This window comes from Rhinolophus sinicus, chromosome 5 (assembly GCF_057876585.1).
Source record: "Rhinolophus sinicus isolate RSI-liver-muscle chromosome 5, RSI-T2T, whole genome shotgun sequence".
NCBI classification, from domain to species: domain Eukaryota; kingdom Metazoa; phylum Chordata; class Mammalia; order Chiroptera; family Rhinolophidae; genus Rhinolophus; species Rhinolophus sinicus.
In genome coordinates, this window is record NC_142505.1 from 4,463,414 (window position 1) to 4,484,313 (window position 20,900).

General features: G+C 48.5%; 1 protein-coding gene and 1 non-coding gene across 2 annotated transcripts in view; both read left to right on the forward strand.

Moving 5' to 3' along the window:
* Positions 1-20,900, forward strand: part of ITPR1 (inositol 1,4,5-trisphosphate receptor type 1) — a 293,521-nt gene that overhangs the window by 127,074 nt on the left and 145,547 nt on the right. The window contains exons 13-25 of the mRNA XM_074312232.2: positions 341-495; positions 2,360-2,459; positions 3,437-3,597; positions 4,069-4,210; positions 6,257-6,415; positions 9,497-9,669; positions 10,839-10,958; positions 11,896-12,090; positions 14,522-14,773; positions 15,299-15,440; positions 16,175-16,328; positions 17,257-17,444; positions 20,711-20,849. Of these exons, the coding sequence (XP_074168333.2) occupies positions 341-495; positions 2,360-2,459; positions 3,437-3,597; positions 4,069-4,210; positions 6,257-6,415; positions 9,497-9,669; positions 10,839-10,958; positions 11,896-12,090; positions 14,522-14,773; positions 15,299-15,440; positions 16,175-16,328; positions 17,257-17,444; positions 20,711-20,849 (2,080 nt within the window). The remainder of the gene's footprint in view (positions 1-340; positions 496-2,359; positions 2,460-3,436; positions 3,598-4,068; positions 4,211-6,256; positions 6,416-9,496; positions 9,670-10,838; positions 10,959-11,895; positions 12,091-14,521; positions 14,774-15,298; positions 15,441-16,174; positions 16,329-17,256; positions 17,445-20,710; positions 20,850-20,900) is intronic.
* On the forward strand, positions 4,900-4,973 carry TRNAT-GGU (transfer RNA threonine (anticodon GGU)). Its single transcript has one exon. It is a non-coding gene; the product is annotated as a tRNA-Thr (tRNA).

Here is a 20,900-nt window from a genome sequence, read left to right on the forward strand (position 1 = left end):
AACGGCCCATACCAAAGCCACAGGAAAGTTGTCTCAAAGTGCTTCTCCTCCCCCCACTGCCGCCCTTGGCTGTGGCTCTGTGGAGCTCTTTGTCACCGAGAGCATTGTCCCCATGGACCTCTGTCACCGTAACCCCATCGTTTAAGCATTTTTATTGCAACACAAGAAGGTGGCGCGTAGATGGTCTTGTGCTGGACGGCCGGTGAGACTTGTGTGGCTGCCCTGAAACACGCTTTCCCGCCGACGGCTGGCGCTCACTGTTTCTTTTCCCGTCCTGTGGTCGTAGTGAGCGCAGCATCCGGCACGCAGCGTCCTTGACTCGGTGACCTTTCCTCCTCAGGTGGACCCGGATCAGGACGCTTCTCGCAGCAGGTTGCGAAATGTCCAGGAAAAGATGGTGTACTCCCTGGTCTCGGTGCCCGAAGGCAGTGACATCTCGTCCATCTTCGAGCTGGACCCCACCACTCTCCGTGGAGGTGACAGCCTTGTCCCCAGGTATGGTTCTAACACAAGTTAGCCCGGGTGAGTCAGGCTTGGTGTGCGTGGCCTGGCGGCTGGGAACCGCAGGCTTACGGTGCCTTCCTGGAAGGTTTCACACGGGGTTTGTCCTGGCTGCCCATTGCAAGGGTGTCAGGAGTGGTGGTTTCTGGCTCAGCAGCTGCAAGTTCTCAGTGGTTGGATAAGAAGTGCTATTTTTAGGTAAACAAGCCAAACCTTAAGCTCAAGTGGCTGAATGTTTCTAGTTGACTTTCTTCCTTCTTCCTAAACCTGAGCGATCGCCCAGTCAATTGAATAAGCACTTGAAAAGAAATTCTAGAAAATGGAGTATTTGAAATCCACTGAGTACAAAGTAAATTTCATTTTAAGTGTTGAGAAGTCAGACCAGTCTTCTCTGGTTATTTTATTAAAGTTAACTCTTAGTTTTGTTGCATAAGAAGCCTGTGGGGGGAGGGAATAACTGCACTACACGTGGGACAAAGGGTCACGCTGAACCAACAGTGTTACTAACAGTGGCTCACGTTTATTGAGTGCTGACTGTGTGCCGTGTACAATGCCGCGTGCTTTACTCGTGTTCTGTAATTTCATCTTCACAAACACCTCTGTCAAGTAAGTAGCATTATTGGCCCCTTCTTATAGAGACTCTGAGGCCCAGAGAATTTAAGCAACTTATCACAAGTCATCAGATCGCATTGCAGAGCCCCAAATCTTAGATGTTTAAGCCAAATGGGCTTAATTTTTGCTCCAAACAACGCATTAGAGCTGATGGTCCGGCTAGGTCTTATTTTCGGGGAAGCACGGTATCATTAGTCCATTATTAAGACATTGGATTATTTACAATTTTTTTACTACTATAAATTGTGCTTTGTTGAATATCTTTAAGCCTCAGTTTGTATCTGCTGTCATCTCTTAATGGAAAAAAATCTAAAAATGGGATTGCTAGATAAAAATACCAGTGCATTTTACAAGTTACACAAAGTGCCAGACTCCCTTCCCGAGTTTCACCTGTTCACACTCTCACCACAAGTGTGCAGCACAACTCCTGTCTCTAAGCTGTTGTGGACACTAGGTTATATCCATCTTTAAGATCTTTGGTATATGATACAATAAAGTGTTACATTGTTTTAATTTGTATAAATTGTATGCTAAGGAGGTTGAATGCATACTTCCCAGTTTACTGGTCATTTATGTTGCTTTATTAAACCACTGGTCTGTGTCCTTGTCCGTATGTGGATTAATAATCTTTTTATGCTATGTGTTACTCTTTTATTTTCCCACCTTATCATTTTTTGTTCAATTTTGTTCATGATTTTTTTTTCTGTACAGAAGATATAAAATATAAACTTTATAATAAGATTTATGCATTTTTTACTTTTAAAATTTAGGGATGTTGTATTTTGTTTCACTCTTCAAAGGGCTTTCTCTACCACAAGATTATTAAATATTTACTCACATTATTTTTTCCCCAGGAATTTTATGATTTTACATTTTGCTTTATTGATCCATATGAAAATTGTCGTTATTGCTTAATCATCTCTCACATGAGCACTAATATACACTCAGTAAATACACTTGTTCCTGTCTCGTGCTCAGTTTGTTCAAAGACCTTCATTCACGGGACATAATCTTAGAACCACAGCAAATCACAAGGTGAGAGTCACTGTGAATGATTTGCTGTTGTAAACACATCAGAAAGAATCTTGGACCAAAGCCATTTGCTCTTATGTGTATATTGTGCAATGTATGTAGCAGAAAACCATTTGGGTCTCCATTTTTATTTTGATGGAATATATTCTAGGCTGGTGGCGCTAGAAACCCTAAATACTCAGATCCCTAAACGCTTCTTTCGTTCCCTGTCTAGAAACTCCTACGTGCGGCTCAGACACCTGTGTACTAATACCTGGGTCCACAGCACAAACATCCCCATTGACAAGGAAGAAGAAAAACCCGTGATGCTGAAAGTAGGTCCTGGAACTGGGCGCCCTCCCCTCCCAGCCCCCGGCCTCCCCCTAATGAAAGGACTCTTTTGAGGGCAGATGGGGGAGAGTGTGAAGCTGTACAGTTGTGTTGCTTTGGCAAGAGTGTGGTCGTGGACAAACTCCAATGTGATCAAAGAATTCTGTCCAAGGGACCTGGCTACAGCAAGCCCAGGGCTTTTGGAGTAATCAGAACCTTTTATTTTCTTCCATGGCTTCTGCCCTAAGGGTTGAGCAATTGTCTGGGTTTCATGTCTGAAGGATGATTTCAGCTGGACAAATGTTTGCTTGGGCCTTGAGGTCCATCAAACACTAGTTGATTCCCCCAATCTTTATTATTTATTTCTCTGTGTACTTAAACATGTACTATTTTTATTTCTTGAAAGTTCTCCCACCATCTCTAATTTCTCTCCCTGAAGCCCTACCTCTCCTTCCCCACCTTCTCCAGGATCACAGAGCATAAATACACAAACACAGCGGTTTTCTTTTTAAAAAATGGAATGATACCCTCACACATTTTTTTTTTTGGGGGGGGGGAATGGGAGAAGTTATTGGAATTTTTCTTTAACTTTTATGAACGTTTTTAGGTATATAGAAAACTTGAAAGAATGGTACAGTCTATCCTTATACTGTTTGTCACTTAGAGTCAAGAATTACCATTTTGCATATTTGCTTTTCCCTGTGTATTTATACACATAGATCGCATTTTAAGTCTTACCTGTAACAAATGAAGTTACACGTTATAATAGCGCCCCATTTCCTGCCTCACTGTTGCCACAATCCCAGTCTCCAGAGGAGACAACTGTGAACGACTTGGGGGACTTGCTTCCAGATGGTTTCCTACATCTGGTTGAGCGAAACCACAGACAGCCGCACGCTCTCTGTTGCCGAAAGCCCCATAGGGAATGTCTGGTGTCACATGCTCTCCGTCCGAGCCCCTCAAAGGCCACCTTGCATTTCAGATCGGCACCTCTCCCGTGAAGGAGGATAAGGAGGCGTTTGCCATCGTCCCGGTCTCCCCCGCCGAGGTCCGCGACCTGGACTTCGCCAACGACGCCAGCAAGGTGCTGGGCTCCATCGCGGGGAAGCTGGAGAAGGGCACCATCACGCAGAACGAACGGAGGTGTGCGTCCTGCCAGGAGCGAGCTACGGCTCCTCCCCACACCCTGTGCCTTTCAGGCCCCTCCCAGAGAGGGAGGCCGTGCTGGGGCGGCTGAGGGCGGCAGTTGCAGGGCTCCCCTCATGTGGGTGGCTCAACCTGTGGTTTCCAAGAAATGGTGTTCCTTTTTGAAAGTCTGAGATTGTGAAGGTCGCTCTCTTTCTCTGTGTCCCACTTGGTCCCTGGAACTCCCTTACTAAATGTCAGGGGTCAAGGCGACTCAGACAGTGTCGGATGGCCCATGTTTTGTGAAGGTGATAATCCTTTTGTGGGCAATCATGTGTTGTCTGTATTTCACTCTGGTAACGGCCCTCGGTTATCCATTTCGAGGAGACTGGGAGGAACGGGAATGCTTTGGTTTAACTGCTTCACTCAGGCCTGAGGTTTCTGGGACATGGAGTACGTCCCACCTCTAACAGCTTCTTTCCCCCTCAGGTCGGTCACCAAGCTGCTGGAAGACTTGGTTTACTTTGTCACTGGTGGAACTAATTCTGGTCAAGATGTGCTTGAAGTGGTCTTCTCCAAGCCCAACAGGGAACGGCAGAAGCTGATGAGAGAACAGAATATTCTCAAGCAGGTCAGTGACACATGACAGTTTGGGTCAGTTTGTAAGAAATCAGTGGGGTCACTGCTCTTAGGGACGTGGATGGTTCCACTTGGAAGGCTTGATCAATTGATTAAAAAAAAAAAAGAAACAGACTATTTTTTTGGAGCAGTTTTAAGTGAACAGCAATAGTGCGTGAAAAGTACAGAGGTCGCATGCACCCCACACCCTCAGGCATGTACCCCACACCCTCAGGCATGCACCCCACACCCTCAGGCATGCACCCCACACCCTCAGGCATGCACAGCATCCCCCACCATCCCACCAGAGGGCACGTTTGTAGCGGTTGATGAACCTACACTGACTCATCACCCAGAGTCCATAGTTAAAGGACAGCTCACTCTTGGTGGTGGACATTCTGTGGGTTTGGTCATGTGTGTGATGACACGTACCAACCGTTACAGTGTCATACAGAGCAGTTTCACTTCCTAAACATCCTCTGCTCGGCATATTCATCCCTCCTCCTCACCCCTCCCGACAAGCCCTGATCTTCTTACCGTCTCCATAGTTCTGCCTTTTCCCAGTGTCGTCTAGCTGGGCTCCTCCAGTCGCAGCCTCTTCCGGTTGGCTTCTTTCACTTAGCCGAATGCATTGAAGCTGCCTTCCTGTCTCTTCGTGGCTCCATAGCTCAGTTCAATTGAAAATACGTTTGTTGAGAGGGTGGCCGGTTAGCTCAGTTGGTTAGAGCGTGGTGCTGGTAGCACCAAGGTTGCTGGTTCGATCCCTGCATGGGCCAAAAAACACACTTGTTGAGAATTTGCCCATTAGGAACTCCAAGAAGAGTTCATTTGATAACTTTATTTTCCTCAAAAATAATATCAAGGGCTCTGTGTCCTTAAGGTTATTTCCTACATCTGGGAGATGTGGAATACGGATAAACTTAGGCCTTATAGGTTCTTATAAGGACCTGTTGGTACTGGAACCAACCTCCAAAGGAGGTGGGGCCGAGAGACGGATGCAAGAGGCTGACAGCTCCAGAATGAAAGAGTTGTTTAAGGGAACGTAGGACAGAAGCAGAGTGTTGGGTGATCTCTGTCTCAGAAAGAGAAGGGGGGCTTGACATCTACAGCCTCCAGGAGCTCAGGTGGCTTATAGCCAGTGGCTCGTGCTTGTTAAGAACCATACATCCCACAGCAGCAAACAACTTAATGGGCCTGCTTACCTGTGGGAGAACATTCCTCTCAGGTGATACAGGCCCACCTCTCCTGAGGGGAACTGGTGGTTACCAGGGCAACTTCCTTCTTACGATGGTGTTGATCATGGCAGGCACTCGAGACCAGTTTGTCTGACAGGACCCCACAAGCCACCACGAATCTCACCGTAAAGAATGAGCAGTGGCTTACAGGAAATGGATAGACAGTATTATCTCGTATAAATTTAAATCAGCTGGTGTAAAGTCAAGTCAGAGGGAAGACAGTGACACCCTTGGGTAGATGAGATGCACAGACACACACACACACACCCTGTAGTTCTCTGAAGCTGCTGGAGACGGGGCCGCAAGCTGGGTGTGGGGACAGAGTCCCAGAGAGCAGTTTCCAGGCTCTCGGCCTCACGTGGGAAGGTGCTGGCTCAGGTAGTAGATGGCCATCAGCTGTTACCAGTTTGCCATTAGCCACTGATATAACAGCCGTGGCTGAGCTAGCAAACACGGAGTGTGGATTGCGGATTGCAGAGAGGCGGATTGCAGTTAGCACAAGCGGATTGCAGTTAGCAAGTGAGGTTGGTTGGCAGAGAAGCGGGCAGCAGGTAGTGGATCGTGTGGCTCCTGCTTCCTGTGTCTCGCCCGGCCACCACTGAGACTGGGGTGCAGGAAGACCCCTCACTGGGGTACTGGTGGATGTTTGTTTTTGTGTCTCGACCAGCCGCCAGCGAGAACATAGTGGTATGACTCCCCTACCTATGGCTCCGTGTGTGTTCCTTTTTGGCCTCACCATATCCTGCGTTCTTGTGCGGGGAGCGGGAGCTGAGACCTGCCTTACACCAGTGATGACGGTTTTCACTCTTCCTCCTCACCCCCAGATCTTCAAGTTGTTACAGGCACCGTTCACAGACTGTGGTGACGGCCCGATGCTGCGGCTGGAGGAGCTCGGGGACCAGCGGCACGCTCCTTTCAGACACATCTGCCGGCTCTGCTACCGGGTCCTGAGACACTCACAGCAGGACTACAGGAAGAACCAGGTCAGCGTGGGGTTCAGGGTTCGCGGGACACGGCTGCCGCTTTCCTCCCTGAAGTTCCTACACTTTCCTCAGGAGTCAGTCTTAAGTGTCACATGTGCATTTATGTACTGGCTAGAGAAGAGCTCACTAAGTTTGCTCTTAGAAAGGAAACTGTTTTTGCAAGCCCAGGAAGATGTACTGTAGAGTCCTAAGAGAGATACCTGAGAATTCCCTTCTGCAGCCTCCTTGCAATGAGGTTACTTTACGTTGACGCTGCTATTACATTTCTAGTATTTTTTATGGCACGTTCCCTTAAGGCTTAGGGGCACGATCCCACCGATCCCACGTGTTTATATTGAAGACAGAGTGGAATCTTTTCTCATGCCTCTTGCATTTCCTCCATTTCTGCTGTTAACGTCTCTTTTTTGGTTCTGACGTGTGTTTCATGACTTTCTGAGTCATTATCTATGTCATGACTGTGTGTATATTTTTTCTCCCCATGAAATAAATGTTCTTTGGAGCTTCTTTGGAGCTTCCAGACATTTTGAGATTGTTCCCCAGGGGACACTGGGCAATGTCTAGAGACTCATTTTAGTGTCACAAGTGACATCTAGTGGGTAGAGGCCAGGGATGCAATTAAAAATCCAGCAATGGACAGGACACCCCGTGCAACAAAGAATTATCTAGCCCAGAAAGTGGGTGGTGCAAAGGCTGAGAAACTCGGCTGCATAAGGTGCAGCAGTCCCCCCCCTTATCTGTGGGGGATGTGTTCCAAGACCCCCAGTGATGTCTGAAACCACAGATAGTACCAAACCCTCTCTATTGGGGGTGCCAAAAAAACTTATACAGGTGGACACTTTGGTCAACGTTGCTCAAGCAGTAGTTCACCATAATCAGAAGTGCCTGGACACTGATAGTGTGGGGACAGAGCCAGGAGTGCAGTTTCCAGGCTCTTGGCCTCACGTGGAAAGGTGCTCACTTGGGCAGTAAATGGCCATCAACTGTGATTGGATGGCCATCAGCTGTGGCTAGTTGGCCGTCAGCTGTAACCAGTGAGCCATTGGCCACTAATATAACAGCTGTGGCTACGCTAGCAGCAAATGGGGGCTAGCAAGGGCAGATTGCAGCCAGCAAGTGAGGTTGGTTAGAGAGAAGTGGATGGGAGGTTGCAGATAGCGTGGCTCCTGCTTCCTGTGTTTCCAACCCAGCCGCCAGCAAGACTATGGTGGTGTGACTCCCCTATCTTTCACTCTGTGGGTGTTCCTTTTTGGCCTCACCATGTCCTGCATTCTTATGCGGGGGGCAGGAGCTGAGACCCCGCGTGACACCCAGCATGATAGATGGGAACAACTTTGAGCACTTCTTGTAATTGCAGAAGTCAAATGTGGCTTGCATTCATCTTTTGTTATTGGCCTATATTGAGTATTACAATTTTAATATAGTTTTCCTTTCTTAAAGCTGTATACAATTTTTTGGCACCCTCTATTTATATGCATGCTGCTTTTTTCCTATACATACACACCTATGATAAAGTTTATAAGTTAGGCACAGTAAGAGATTAACAACGTGACTAATAAAATAGAATAATTATATACGATACTATATCCAAAGTTACATGAATGTGGTTTCTCTCGCTCTCTGGTAACCAATCTGATAACAGGGACGGCTACTAAGTGACTAACGGGCAGGGGGCGTATACAGGGTGGACACGCCGCTCGCAAGCGGACGAGTCACGTCCTGAGTGGGACGTGCAAGATTTCATCACGCTGTTCAAAACCATGCACAGTTTAACACTTATAAATTGTTTATTTCTGGAATCTTCCATTTAATATTTTGGGGCCGTGGCTGACCACAGGCCACTGCAACTGCAGAAAGCAACACCGCAAATAAAGGGGGACAGCTGTCCTGCAGGCACACGGAACGGTGCTTAGTGTAACCTGGACTCCAGTCTGTGCTGTGTTTTGTGTTTCAGCTTTTGCTGCCACTGTAGTGGCCTTTAGATTTCAGCTCTTCTCTGTAGTTAGTTTTGTCATCGTACAGGTAGTGCTGATCTTAAGCAAAGCTCTAAAGTATTAGATATAATCTTGTGAGCAAGGGTTTCTAATCCCTCGACTTTGCTATTGTTTAAATACGAAGCACTGTGCAGCTATGATGCTTCGCCCGTTAGTCTGAAGGGTGCATCTGGCGCTGTGGTTGCTTTAAGCCCCTCCCGTGCACTGGCACCGTACCCAACAGTGCACAAGAGATTGTATTCTGCTTCTCTCTCCGTCTTCCGACGGCTGTGTGCCCTAGGACAGTTTGCTTGTACGTAGGAGACGAGCCCCATCCTTCTAGCTGCACTGATGACTGCCTGTTGTTTATGGACCCAGTGGTACCTGCCTGAAGGCTGATGAGGCCCCCAACCTGCATCCTCACTGAATGGGGGCTGAAAGGTGGCCACTGTCCACGCGCTAATCCTGAGCAGTTTCCAGAACTTGGGAATTAATAATAATTAATAAAATGTCCACTTGAACTTTGGGCAAGCAAATCGTCTATTTTGGTCAGGGAAAATATCTTTGCACAGAAACTAATATTCATAAGAGGCTTCCTTGAGTTCTCAAGGATTTCTGTGCAATGCGATGTCTGATCCCCAAAGAGAGAGGTTTCCATATGTTCTCTGGACGTGATTGACTGGCTTACTGTTCCTAACTTCTCCCCATCGGCTTTAAAAACGTATTTTCACCCCAGATAAAGAAAACGAAACCAGGAGCGTCGTCCTAAAAAATCAGTGTTTATGCAGCATTACGGAGCCAGGAGGCACAGCTGAATCCTTTCGTGTTAGGAGTTAACACCAGAGTTGAAAAACAGCTTCTGGCCTTTTAGAAAAATAAGTCACGACATTAAAGTTTATACTGTGCACTTACTAAAAGGCACATTTTTCTGAATGACGCTTGTGTGGCAGGCTGAGGGAGACCAAGGCTGAGGGTATGTGCAGCTGTGGCCTGGGCAGGGCTGTGGGGGCCTCCCCGTGATGTCCCTGGGCGGGCAGTTCTCAGCGGCGGGATGCTGCCGCCCTCCTCCTTTTCAGGGTCCCCCTGCTGACCTCTCTTATGTCCCTTGAAGGAGTACATAGCCAAGCAGTTTGGCTTCATGCAGAAGCAGATCGGCTACGACGTGCTGGCCGAAGACACCATCACCGCGCTGCTGCACAACAACCGGAAGCTCCTGGAGAAGCACATCACCGCGGCTGAGATCGACACCTTCGTCAGTCTGGTGCGGAAGAACCGGGAGCCCAGGTGAGCAGGGGCTGGGGGGTCACAGCAGCGTCTGTGCACTTACCAGGTGCAGGCGCCACTGGATCCTGGGCTTTCCCCAGAGTCCCTTTCTTTGGGGACCTGTTTTGACCAGGCCGGTGTCGGGAGGGCCTTTGACAACTCATGGAAAGAACGTGGTGCTGGGACGAGAAGCAGCCATTCCAGCACTAACGTTTACCAGCTGGCTGACCTTGGCTTTCCCTCGGGACTTCAATTTCCTCGTCTGCTAAATGGGTCGTTGTGCAAACTACATGAGGCTAAATGCATGATATCCTTGGCACTGAGTAGAGAGCTGTACAGTAAATGACAATTACTCTTGTCTTGGCCCCTCGTTTACTTTTTCGCACCCCCGATTATCAGAACTTTAACTTTAAGAGTTTAGCATTCTCTAAGTATGATCGTTGGCAAGCTCAGGTGTTACTTGAATGTTTGTTTTTATTACGCATTATTATATGTAGAGAGAATTCCATCCTTTCTGTCATGTTCACGTAGATCCCCCACCCCCACTCTCTTGCCTCTTGTCTCCTCACTAAGATCCACACCATTTCATATAAAATGTGAAATAGTTTACATTGTGGGTGTCACGCACGGTCCCACTGGAGAGCCATAGTGTTGTAAAAATGACTCCCTCTCCCATGAAAACATGTTCCTAAGCGTTCTCACGGCCACAGGTGAGCTGAGGGAGCGTTTTACAGAGGTCATCGCATTTCATCCTCAGAACAGCCCTCTTAGGTTACACATTGTCCATGTCCTGGATGACAAAGGTGCGGCCCCAGGAGGTTAAGTTCCCCAAACAACAGTGCACCTCAGAATTTGCGGGTGAGAATGAGAACCAGATTCTGGGTTCAGGCCCCAGCCTTCCAGCCCCTCCCCCACCCCCAGGTCCTCTTGACGGAGCTCTTTCTGGTCTCGTTCCTTCTTTGCATTTTTACCTCATCACCTCTTTGTATTCCCACTGTTGCTTCTCTCTTTCCTCTCTCTGGTGACCAGGTTTCTGATGGTGCCGTAGAGACGAGCATCAGACCCTGAAATGTCACTGCTTCTCCTAGCGGCACAGCAGGTCTGTCCACATGAGGAAGAGTCGGGCTCCGCGAGCCGAACCTCTGCTCTGTCTTCAGAACACGTGTTGTTTGGTTTCTCTTCCTCGATAGGTTCTTGGATTACCTGTCCGACCTCTGCGTGTCCATGAACAAATCGATTCCGGTGACCCAGGAGCTGATATGTAAAGCTGTGCTGAACCCAACTAATGCCGACATCTTGATCGAGACCAAGTGAGTGGGGCTGGGGGTTTAGGATAAAGATGAGGAGGGAGTTGATGGGAAACGTGCGGTTCCGTGGCTGTGTGCGCTTGTGCGAAACGAAACCTAACCCCTCAGGTTCTTCAGACTCGGTCTGCAGTCGGCTCGGCTCGCATTTGATCTTCCCTTTGCAAAGGCCTCGGTTAGGGGAACGAAGTTAGCTTTGGCGTGGCCGCCTGTGTGCGAGCTGTCCCTTTGCACACTGGTTTCAAAGGAATGAGAATTTACCTGGGAGCACTTACACACCTGGTTTAACTTTAAGAGTTTAGCGTTCTCCAAGTATGATCGTCAGTTTTCAGTTTTAAAAGCAGTCATTCAGTGTTGATCTTATGTCAGTGTTGGGAAGAGCTTTTCAAACCATCACTGTTTAAAAAGTGTTTATTGGTCCACAGAAGTATTGGTTAATAGAAGCGATTCACTTTTAGGAAGGGAACAGTTTTCCTGAGAAGTACAGTGCCAATAATGTGGACAATGTGTTTAAAAAAAAAGAAAACTAAATTATGCCCTAAACTAGTGATTTTTTTTGTTTCTCATGCATAACTTAATATAGGGTTTCTCAAACTTGGCATTTTGATGGTTGAGGCCGAGTAATTCTTTGTCTCGTGGGGACGGTCCCCTGTATCATAAGACGTTTACAATGGCTTCTACCCCCACCCCCGGAAGCCAGTGGTAGCACCCACTCCCACTCAGTGAAGAAAAACAAAATGCAGACATTGCAGTCGCCCTGGGTTAAAACATATGCAGACCTTACTGTCCGGCCCTCCTGTAGTTCTGCCACAGGGGGAAACAAAACGGCTTCCTGTGTCTTACGCTGACAGTGAAGCTCGATTTCCATCTGTCGCTGTCGTTGATCAGAGACGATCAAGGATTGCAGCACGAATGAGTTTCCCCTCCTCGTTTTATTTTCCAGGTTGGTTCTGTCTCGTTTTGAATTTGAAGGTGTTTCTACTGGCGAGAACGCCCTGGAGGCCGGGGAAGACGAGGAGGAGGTGTGGCTGTTCTGGAGGGACAGCAGCAAAGAGATTCGCAGTAAGAGCGTCCGGGAGCTGGCGCAGGACGCGAAGGAAGGGCAGAAGGAGGACCGGGACGTCCTCAGCTACTACCGGTGAGGCTGCGTGCGGGCCCCAGGGCGCTGCTCCGAGAGGGCCGCGGACGAGTTTGGTGCTGGTTGGTTGAGTATTCCAAGGAATTGCAAGACGGTGGTCTGGTGGCCCAGCAGAAAGGTGTGTGGTCTGCTGTGCCGTGGGGGGAGCAGTTTAGTGTAAGACTTCATTGCTACGTAGACGGTAAATTGATGTCTGGACGCGGCGGGGTGAAAAGGAGGTGTGCCTGGGTCAGCCCCCAGCTGCAGGTTGCCCTCGAACAGCCTGGCACATGCCTGCATTTTCTAGCAAAGAGGCAGGCCATGGGGTCATGCTGCATGGGTTCAAATCCTGACCTCGACTCATTAGCTTTTTTACTTCAGTCAGGTTCTAGATCTTTCTGTGCCCCAGATTCTTTATCTGCAAAATAGAGGCAGTAGTCTCTTAGAACCCTAGCAGACAGAGCTAGGAAATGTGTGTGCGCATATACATTTCGTCTGTCTGTCTGTCTCTATCTGTACGCTCAGCGTCGATTTCTATATCAGTCTATGCAAACATAAGGAAAACCATGCATTCACACTCGTAATTCCAGTTCCGTTCCAACACCATCCGCTGCTCTAGCCGTCACCCCGTCCAGAGTCCTAACTCCTTTCCCCCAACAGGGAGAAACCTGGCTGGCGTGATCCCGGTGTGTTGGCTGTTTGCTCAGACTCCGCCCCTGCCGGTCACCTCCTCCATCCCAGTGTCCCCGCTCGTGGCCTGCTGGCCCTGCCACCTCAAGGGAAGGGATGGGAAGGAAAAGAAGGGAGAGGAACCAATGGATCCTTTAAAGAGGAAGGGAAAGGGGGGGAGGCAAGACAGAAACGTGCTTATAGAGCAGACACCTTGGCAGGTGCACTGTCCCTGTTGCCTGCTGTTCTCCTTTCCTCCGTCTGTGCACGTGCTGTGCGTCCTTCCACAGTCGCTGTGCGCTTGTACTTCCCACATTGGCGTGCGGTCAGAAATAATATACGATATTTTGTCCTTAAAATTCTGTGTAAACAGGACCGTACCCTCAGTTCTGCGCTGAAACCTGCCTTGTTTTTTCGGTGTTGTCTCTGAGATGTCTTCCTCCTAATGGAGATTGGTTCATTGCCTTGCACTGCTGAACGGCATCCCGTGTTATTAATGTACCACATTTTCATTGCTCTTTGCTATTCAGTGTATGCCACAGTTTTCCATCGCAGGGCACCTCCCGTGCAGATTTATGCAGGCGTGTAAGAGTTTCCATTCTTCACCAGGAGTGGAATTACGGGATTGGAGGGTGTGCATATTTTAAACTTGATTAAGCAGCCCTGAATGGGATATTTTTGTGCATACTCGCAGCAGTTGTAAATGAGAATTTTTGTTTGTCTTTGCTAACTGAATATCAGGAGACTCTTTTAATTTTTGTTCATCGTCTGAGTGTGCCATAGACTCATGTTTTAACACATTTTTTGTGGGAAACGAGTAAATTCGTCATATCGCCTCTAGTTGGAACCGGCAAAAATTTTGCAAAGTAAATAAATAGAGACCTCTTTTTAAACTAAAACACTGAAAGTTTCATAGAAAAATATCAAATAGATCGAAATATATGAATATTTTACGGAAAGTCTAATTTTGGCGAGAAAATGTCAAAAAAGCCCCGCATTACGACGCGATTTGGCGGGAAAACGCCCGCTTACAAAGTGTTAATTTGCATTTCACTGCTATCTAGTGAGGTTGAGGTTTTCAACTCGTGGTCCTTGGAGATAGATAGGGCTTTAAAGTCAGAAGCCCACATTGGCTGCTGTGGAAGCTATGGCTTTCTTCTGTCATGTTCCAAGTATGTTTACTCTTTTAATGCTCGACGAATCTTCTTGCGAGAATGAAGGAGAAATAGTGCCTGAACTGGTCAAGTTCGGAAGCTAACAAAGTTCACGTGTGATTGGACGAGGAAGACAGCAAAAGACATTTCCAGGAGCCCCTACTTTTTACACCACGTTTTTCACACGTGTGTAAAAGTCAAAGAGTAGATTTAGACAAGATAAGATCCTAAAAATATTAAAACTTTCTAATGAGATTTATAGGGGCCGCATCTTTTATGTTTCCTACGTGGTCTCTGATGAACTGTATAAAGACACTGCTGAAGAAATAGACAACCATTTTCTTCCCATGTATTTTATAAGATAAACAAGGGCAAAATGGAATCAAGCGGTCATATAATTCCTGCAACACAGCAGGGTAGACACATGAAGCTGACTTGACCTGTTCCTTTCTCCGCTTGGTATACAAGCTGGAGTTTGATGACCGAGTATAGGGCGTGTAAGTAGTGTAAGTTCAGATGGCCAGATGTCACTGCTGTGAGCGTCGGGGCCCCCTGGACTCGCCCGCGGTGCGTGCCATCCACCTTCGATGGTTTCGGGACCTGAGCGTCACGTGACCCCTTTCCTCCAGGTATCAGCTGAACCTCTTTGCTCGGATGTGTCTGGACCGGCAGTACCTGGCCATCAATGAGATCTCAGGCCAGCTGGACGTGGACCTCATCCTGCGCTGCATGTCCGACGAGAACCTGCCCTATGACCTGCGGGCGTCCTTCTGCCGCCTCATGCTTCACATGCACGTGGACCGCGACCCCCAGGAGCAGGTCACGCCCGTGAAGTATGCCCGCCTGTGGTCAGAGATCCCCTCCGAGATCGCCATCGACGAGTGAGTCTGCGCCCTCTGCTCCTTGCCCCGTCAGGACTCATGTCTCCCTAGACGCTCCCGGTCACACTGTTCTGTGCAGCCGCAGGCGGGCGCATGGGGTCAGGTGGGGTCGAGTCACAGATGAGAGGGGAAGTTAGTTGTTTCATGCTTCACGTAAAGTGAATGGCAAAGATGATGTCTTTCTTCAAGCATGTGGAAGATGGCACGATTGTAGTTTTTACATCTTGTTTGTCATTTTTATTCCACAAATATTGGTGTCTACTGGGAGCCAGGATCAAGGACTATATCAGCGGGCAAACTAGAACACTACCTGTACGCTAGTGGGGAAAGACAGACAATAAACAAGACAGATGTCGAGGATGGGTGTGTGGGTGACGTGTGCTAAGGAGGGACACGTAAAGGAGGGGCGGGGCGGGGCTCAGGAGTGTTGGGAGGGGGTGTTCACTTTTGAGGCTGAGCGGCTGGGGGAGGCGTCGCTGGGAAAAACTTGAAGTCTGACATGCTTTTCTCCCTCTTCCCTTGTAGCTACGACAGTAGTGGAACTTCCAAAGATGAAATTAAGGAGAGGTTTGCTCAGACAATGGAATTTGTGGAGGAGTATCTAAGAGACGTGGTTTGCCAGAGGTTTCCTTTCTCTGATAAGGAGAAAAATAAGCTTACATTTGAGGTAACTCGTGATAAAATGATCTCTGTGTTTTCTCTGCTTTTCATTAGTCTTTTTTTCGATGGGTAAATAGAAAATACTTCAGTATGTGGTGATTTTTATCACGGTCCTCTGGTTTTGTAATAAAAAAGAATCCTGCATAGTTTTGTTCCAGAGTAAAATAGAACCAATACCGGTCACTTGGCTCAGTGGTGGTTATGCTCTTAGAAGAAATATGCAGGGTGAATTGAACCATGTAAAATGATGGAAGATTGCATACACTCTCTACATTGTTATATTGAAGATGACAGGAAAGAGAGACTGCTTGGGACCTGTCACAGATTAATCATTTGAGGGACATAAATCCTCATGACCTTTGTGTCAGTGTTTCTCTTCGAGACCACTTTTTCTCCCGAGGATTGCGGTGTTGGCATCTGTGTCCTGTTGGGTAGAACTAGGCTCGCCCTGTGTTGTCTTTGGGAAGCTGCACAGACCAGACGATTGGGTCAGTTTTTTACTAACTAGTCATCAAAGCGGATCAGTAGCTTTGCAGGTTTTCATTTCTTATTTTTTCTCCATATGAACAAAACGAAATCTGATCAGAAATTGGTAAGCAAAATGTAAGCCTTCTCTTACCATAAGGAAGGCTGGAATCGGTCCTTTTATAAACTAGTCAACTTAAAATGGAACTGAACGATACAGTTTATTGAATTCTTTCTCTCTCTCTCTCTCTCTCGCTTTCTCTTTCAATACAATAGGTTGTCAATTTAGCGAGGAACCTCATATACTTTGGCTTCTACAACTTCTCTGACCTTCTACGATTAACCAAAATCCTCTTGGCCATACTGGACTGTGTGCACGTGACGACAATCTTCCCCATCAGCAAGATGGCCAAAGGGGAGGAGAATAAAGGTGAGACTGATGCGGGGCAGCTGCAGGGAGGCCTGGAGGTGCCCACACTTCTGGGACATGCCCTCCCAGCCTCTCCTGTCACTCCTCTTGGGATGTCGTGTCCTCTGTTCCTGACTTTTCACTATGAGCATTTCAAAAGTAAAGACAAATAGGAGTCGGTGTGTATATTCTGCGGAACCAACTGAAAGTTACCTAACGACTTGAATACTTATCTCTTTAAAATCCGTGTCCCATCATAGTTGTCGATGTGTCACGAGGCCCTCAGTGATTACATTAGTGTATGATGCACTGAAATCCAGGCGTATCTGGGTGTCCTATTCCCAGTTTGTGACTAGGAAAGTCTGCCTTCATGTGGTTTTTCCCTCTGTTTGAGGTCAGAGTAAACAAATATCAGGTACTCATGGCTGGACTATTGTCTGTTGGGCCCTACTGCTGGAACAGGAAAATACGGTCCTGTACCTGCCAGTCTCCGTCAGGGCCTGTGCGCAGTCATCCCGTGTAGCTTTTACCATTCAGTCCTGTCACAGCTCTTTTATTCGCATTTACGAGACGGCGAGACTGAGCCTCAGAGGGCACCCCACATGCTCAGAGCCACGCGGACGTTGGTGCAGCACCAGCTTTGTGCCTTGTTAAGTCCTGTTGTTCTGTGCACAGCAACGGACACGTAGTAGGTGACCAGTAACATTTGGCAGGTGAATTAATACACACACATGTTCCCTTGGGGATTTCAAAACCCACAGTTGCTGCCACTCCCTGAAGCCCCCAGTCTTTGATGGCTACTAACCTTTTCAGGTTCCTGGGGTCCTGAGAAGGTATTGGAACAGGGAGATGGTAAATATTTTGTTCCAAATTGCCCAGGCCCCTTGCCAGGGGCCTCAGCATGCACTAGGGACATAATCACCACCCAGGTCTGTCCTGGCCCCTGTAGGCAGTCACGTGATGCGCTCCATCCATGGCGTCGGGGAGCTGATGACCCAGGTGGTGCTGCGGGGAGGGGGCTTTCTGCCCGTGGCCCCCATGGCTGCGGCCCCCGAAGGCAGCGTGAAGCAGGCGGAGCCGGAGAAGGAGGACATCATGGTCATGGACACCAAGTTGAAGATCATCGAGATCCTACAGGTGACGATCAGCGGGGGGCCGGGAGGGGGACGGGGACAGAGCGGCGTCACGGCCTCCACTGAGCGGCAGTGTCCAGCTTTGGTGGAGCCCAGGCTTCTGGGAAGAGTAAGGGGGTGAATGCTCAGCTCAGCCTCGTGCCACATGTGAGCCAGCCCCTTCGCCCTCTCCTGTCGCCTCCTGCCTTCCCAGCATGCCGTTGTCCCTCGGGCATCCCAGAACTCCCGGTAGGTTCCTCAGCTTCCATGGCATTGGCCGCTGTGTCTCCACCCAAGCCATGCCCTGTGCGTAGAACTCACCCGTGCTTCTGCGTGGAGCTGACTTCCCTGTTTGCTCACTGCTCGGGACTCATTTCAGGGCCCTGTGAACTCTGCATGCCTGCCTGCCTCCCTCACTCCCACCTTCATTCATTCCTTCATTTATTCATGCAACACTGACTAAAACTGGTTCTGTGCCAAGTATTTATAAGCATTAGGGATCCAGCAATGAGAAAAATAGGTTAAACTCCTGCTTCGAAAGAGCTTTCATTTTGATCGGAGGCATGGACTTATTTTTTAAAATGTATATACTGTGTCAGATAGTGACGAGTGCTAAAGATGTTAAGATATAAAAGGGGTTCAGGACGGTTCTGGGGGCGGGGACCAGGGACACTGTTTTCGATGGGTGGTCAGGGGCGCCCTCTCCAAAGAGCAGAGACCAGAGTGGCGTTAGGGAACCAGCGTGTGGAGCTGCAGGAAGAGTCTCTGAGGCAGAGGGAGCAGCTTATGCAAAGACCCTGGGGTGGAAGCATCCAGGTTGGGAACAGGTTGGGGTCGGAGGGAGGGGGAGAAGATGGAGGCGGAAGGCTCAGCACAAACACTTGTGAGTACATTTGCCGGAGACGCACAGAAGGGGCGAGATGACTGTAGGGTGGCTTTGCTGTGATATTTTTTAAGTCGGGAGGTTATGGTAAAGCTGGGGTGCTCAGCGGGAACGGGCAGGTAGAGAGGGAAAGCTTGACATAGGAGAGAGAAGAAAATGGTCGGCGCAGCGTCCATTCGTGGGCGAGGGGCTGAGAGCCCGTCCCCGCCGAGGCCTTGGTCTCAGGTGGGGGACCCCTGCCCACCTCCCAACAACCTGTGTTTTCCTCTTCCTGCTCCAAGGTAATTTTTATTCATCAACAAAGTGATTTGCTCATAAATGAGAAAAAGCATTGTCTTTCTCTCTTATCCCGAGCTGCACGTCCTCACCCCAGAACATGTAGTAGAGAATTAGAAATGTTTACAGACTTAAGGATTTTTTCATTCTGACATCACATTTCACCAGTTGGTTGGAAAGCATCTGTGGGACTAGTCAAAATAACTGCTTAAGGGCAATAAAGACTTAGGAAGAAACCGCACAGAATTTACTCCTGACCAAAAGCAGAGAAGGATTTCTTAGGCCACAGCCTGTGTGTCCCACGTATGTTAGTGTCGTGGGTGTTTATCAGAAATGGTGTGAAACTTGGTCCCATCTTGAGGGCCACTCACCATAGCCATCTGAGAACTATTGGGTGATGGATTCATTCTCTCAGCAAATACTTATGGTCCCCCTGCCACATACAAGGCACTTTCCTGAGCATTACCATGTTTCCCCGAAAATTAAGACCTACCCCGAAACTAAACCCCAGTAAGATCGTCAGCCAGACGGACGCATTTAGTACGTTATGACGATGTCCCAGAAGAAGATGACATGACTATATTGGAATAAATGTAGATTGCTATACATGAAAAAATAAGACATCCCCTGAAAATAAGCCCTAATGGAGCAAAAATTAATATAAGACCTGGTCTTCTTTTTGGGGAAATACAGTATAAGGAATGCACAGGTGTAACTGGGAGCCAGGCTGCATCTACAAGGGTTTATAACGAGGTACATGAGGTGTGCTGAGGCTGTGTGTATGCAGAAATAAACCATGAAGAGTGTTCTGAGATACGGGCGGCTCGTGTGATCCCAGCTAGTGAGGACCAGGGGAGGTGGGATTTCAGCTGAGCCTTTAAGCCCGGATGGGATTTGTAACATAGAAACAAGGGGAGAGTCTCAGGTGAATGGAGCAGGTTGAACCAGGGCACCAGGGCACACGGGTCAATAAGCTTGTCTCCTTGGGCAGGGGACACACAGTGTGTCGAACGGAAGTTGTGGGGAATGAGGTTGGAAAGGAGGACGGGACCTTGCTCTAAAGAGCGCTGGGTGGCTGATGTGTCAGGACTTTATTCTGTGCTGAGCTCTTGACGGTGCTCAGCAGGGGCTGAGGTAAGATAAGCACGCGTGGGAGGCGGGCCTGGTAAACTTGGTTCTGTAGTGGCCAAGCAGGAAATTGAGAACGTGAGCAGGTGTAAGTGGCAGGTGTAAGTGGCAGGTGTAAGTGACCCATGAGAAGTGGCAGAGGTAGCACCAGCAGGACTTACCATTGATAAGATGTGCGTGTCCAAGGAGGAGTCAGTGGTCCTGAGGTGACCCGAGGGCTGGGCTGACACTGTTAGTTTTGTACAATTCTCGGTTTGCGCTTGAAACTCTGAGAAAACACCAAATGTGATGCCCAGTAGTCAGGAGGAAACATGGACCAGGAGCTTGGAAGGCAAGGCAAAGGCTGGCCTCAGTCTGGAAGAGGTGACAGCCCTGCGATTGAGTAAGGTCACCAACAGGCCAGGCAGAGACGGGTGAGAATGGCAGGGAGAATGGCAGTAAGGTCCTCACATAATGCCAGGGGGTTGATCTTTCTTTTGGGCTCTAGTAACAGTCATGGAAGTGACCTTGTGTTGGAGTCGAGGGCAAGGTGAGAGAAGAGGGAGCCCAAGGGCTTGCAGCTAAATCAAAGGAAACAGTCAAAACTAAAAACGTGAACCAAGCTATTTTCGGGAGTAAAAACACCTTTTTCCCCATTAACTGTCTTCAGTGAAAAGCAGCCAACTTCCCCCTTGGTCAGGCCTGCACTGACTCAGTACGTGCTGAAACGCAGCAGTGTTTGTAGAGGCTGGAGTGGAGGCCTCTGTCGTTACAGTTATTAGATCCATCGTGTGTGCCGCGGTTTGCACTAGAAGCGAGGTGCTGTGAGCGGACTTGATCTGCACCCCACAGAAGTCGGTTGACAAAGTGACAGCTGAAATCCAAGCCAGATGTTTGGCTTGCTTAGTGTTTAGGGTAATTGATGTAGCAGGTGGCAGGCCCAGCCGTGTGCAGCGGCTTGGCGATGGGCCACAGGTGTCTTGCTCATGTAACCAATCTGTTTCCATTTCCACTTGAATCTTTAGTTTATTTTGAACGTGAGGTTGGACTATAGGATCTCCTGCCTCCTGTGTATATTTAAGCGGGAGTTTGACGAAAGCAATTCCCAGACTTCAGAGACGTCCTCTGGAAGCAGCAGCCAGGAAGGGCCCAGTAACGTACCAGGTTAGTGCTTCCAGAATGGTCTGCAGCCACAGAATGGGGCCTGGGTCTCGG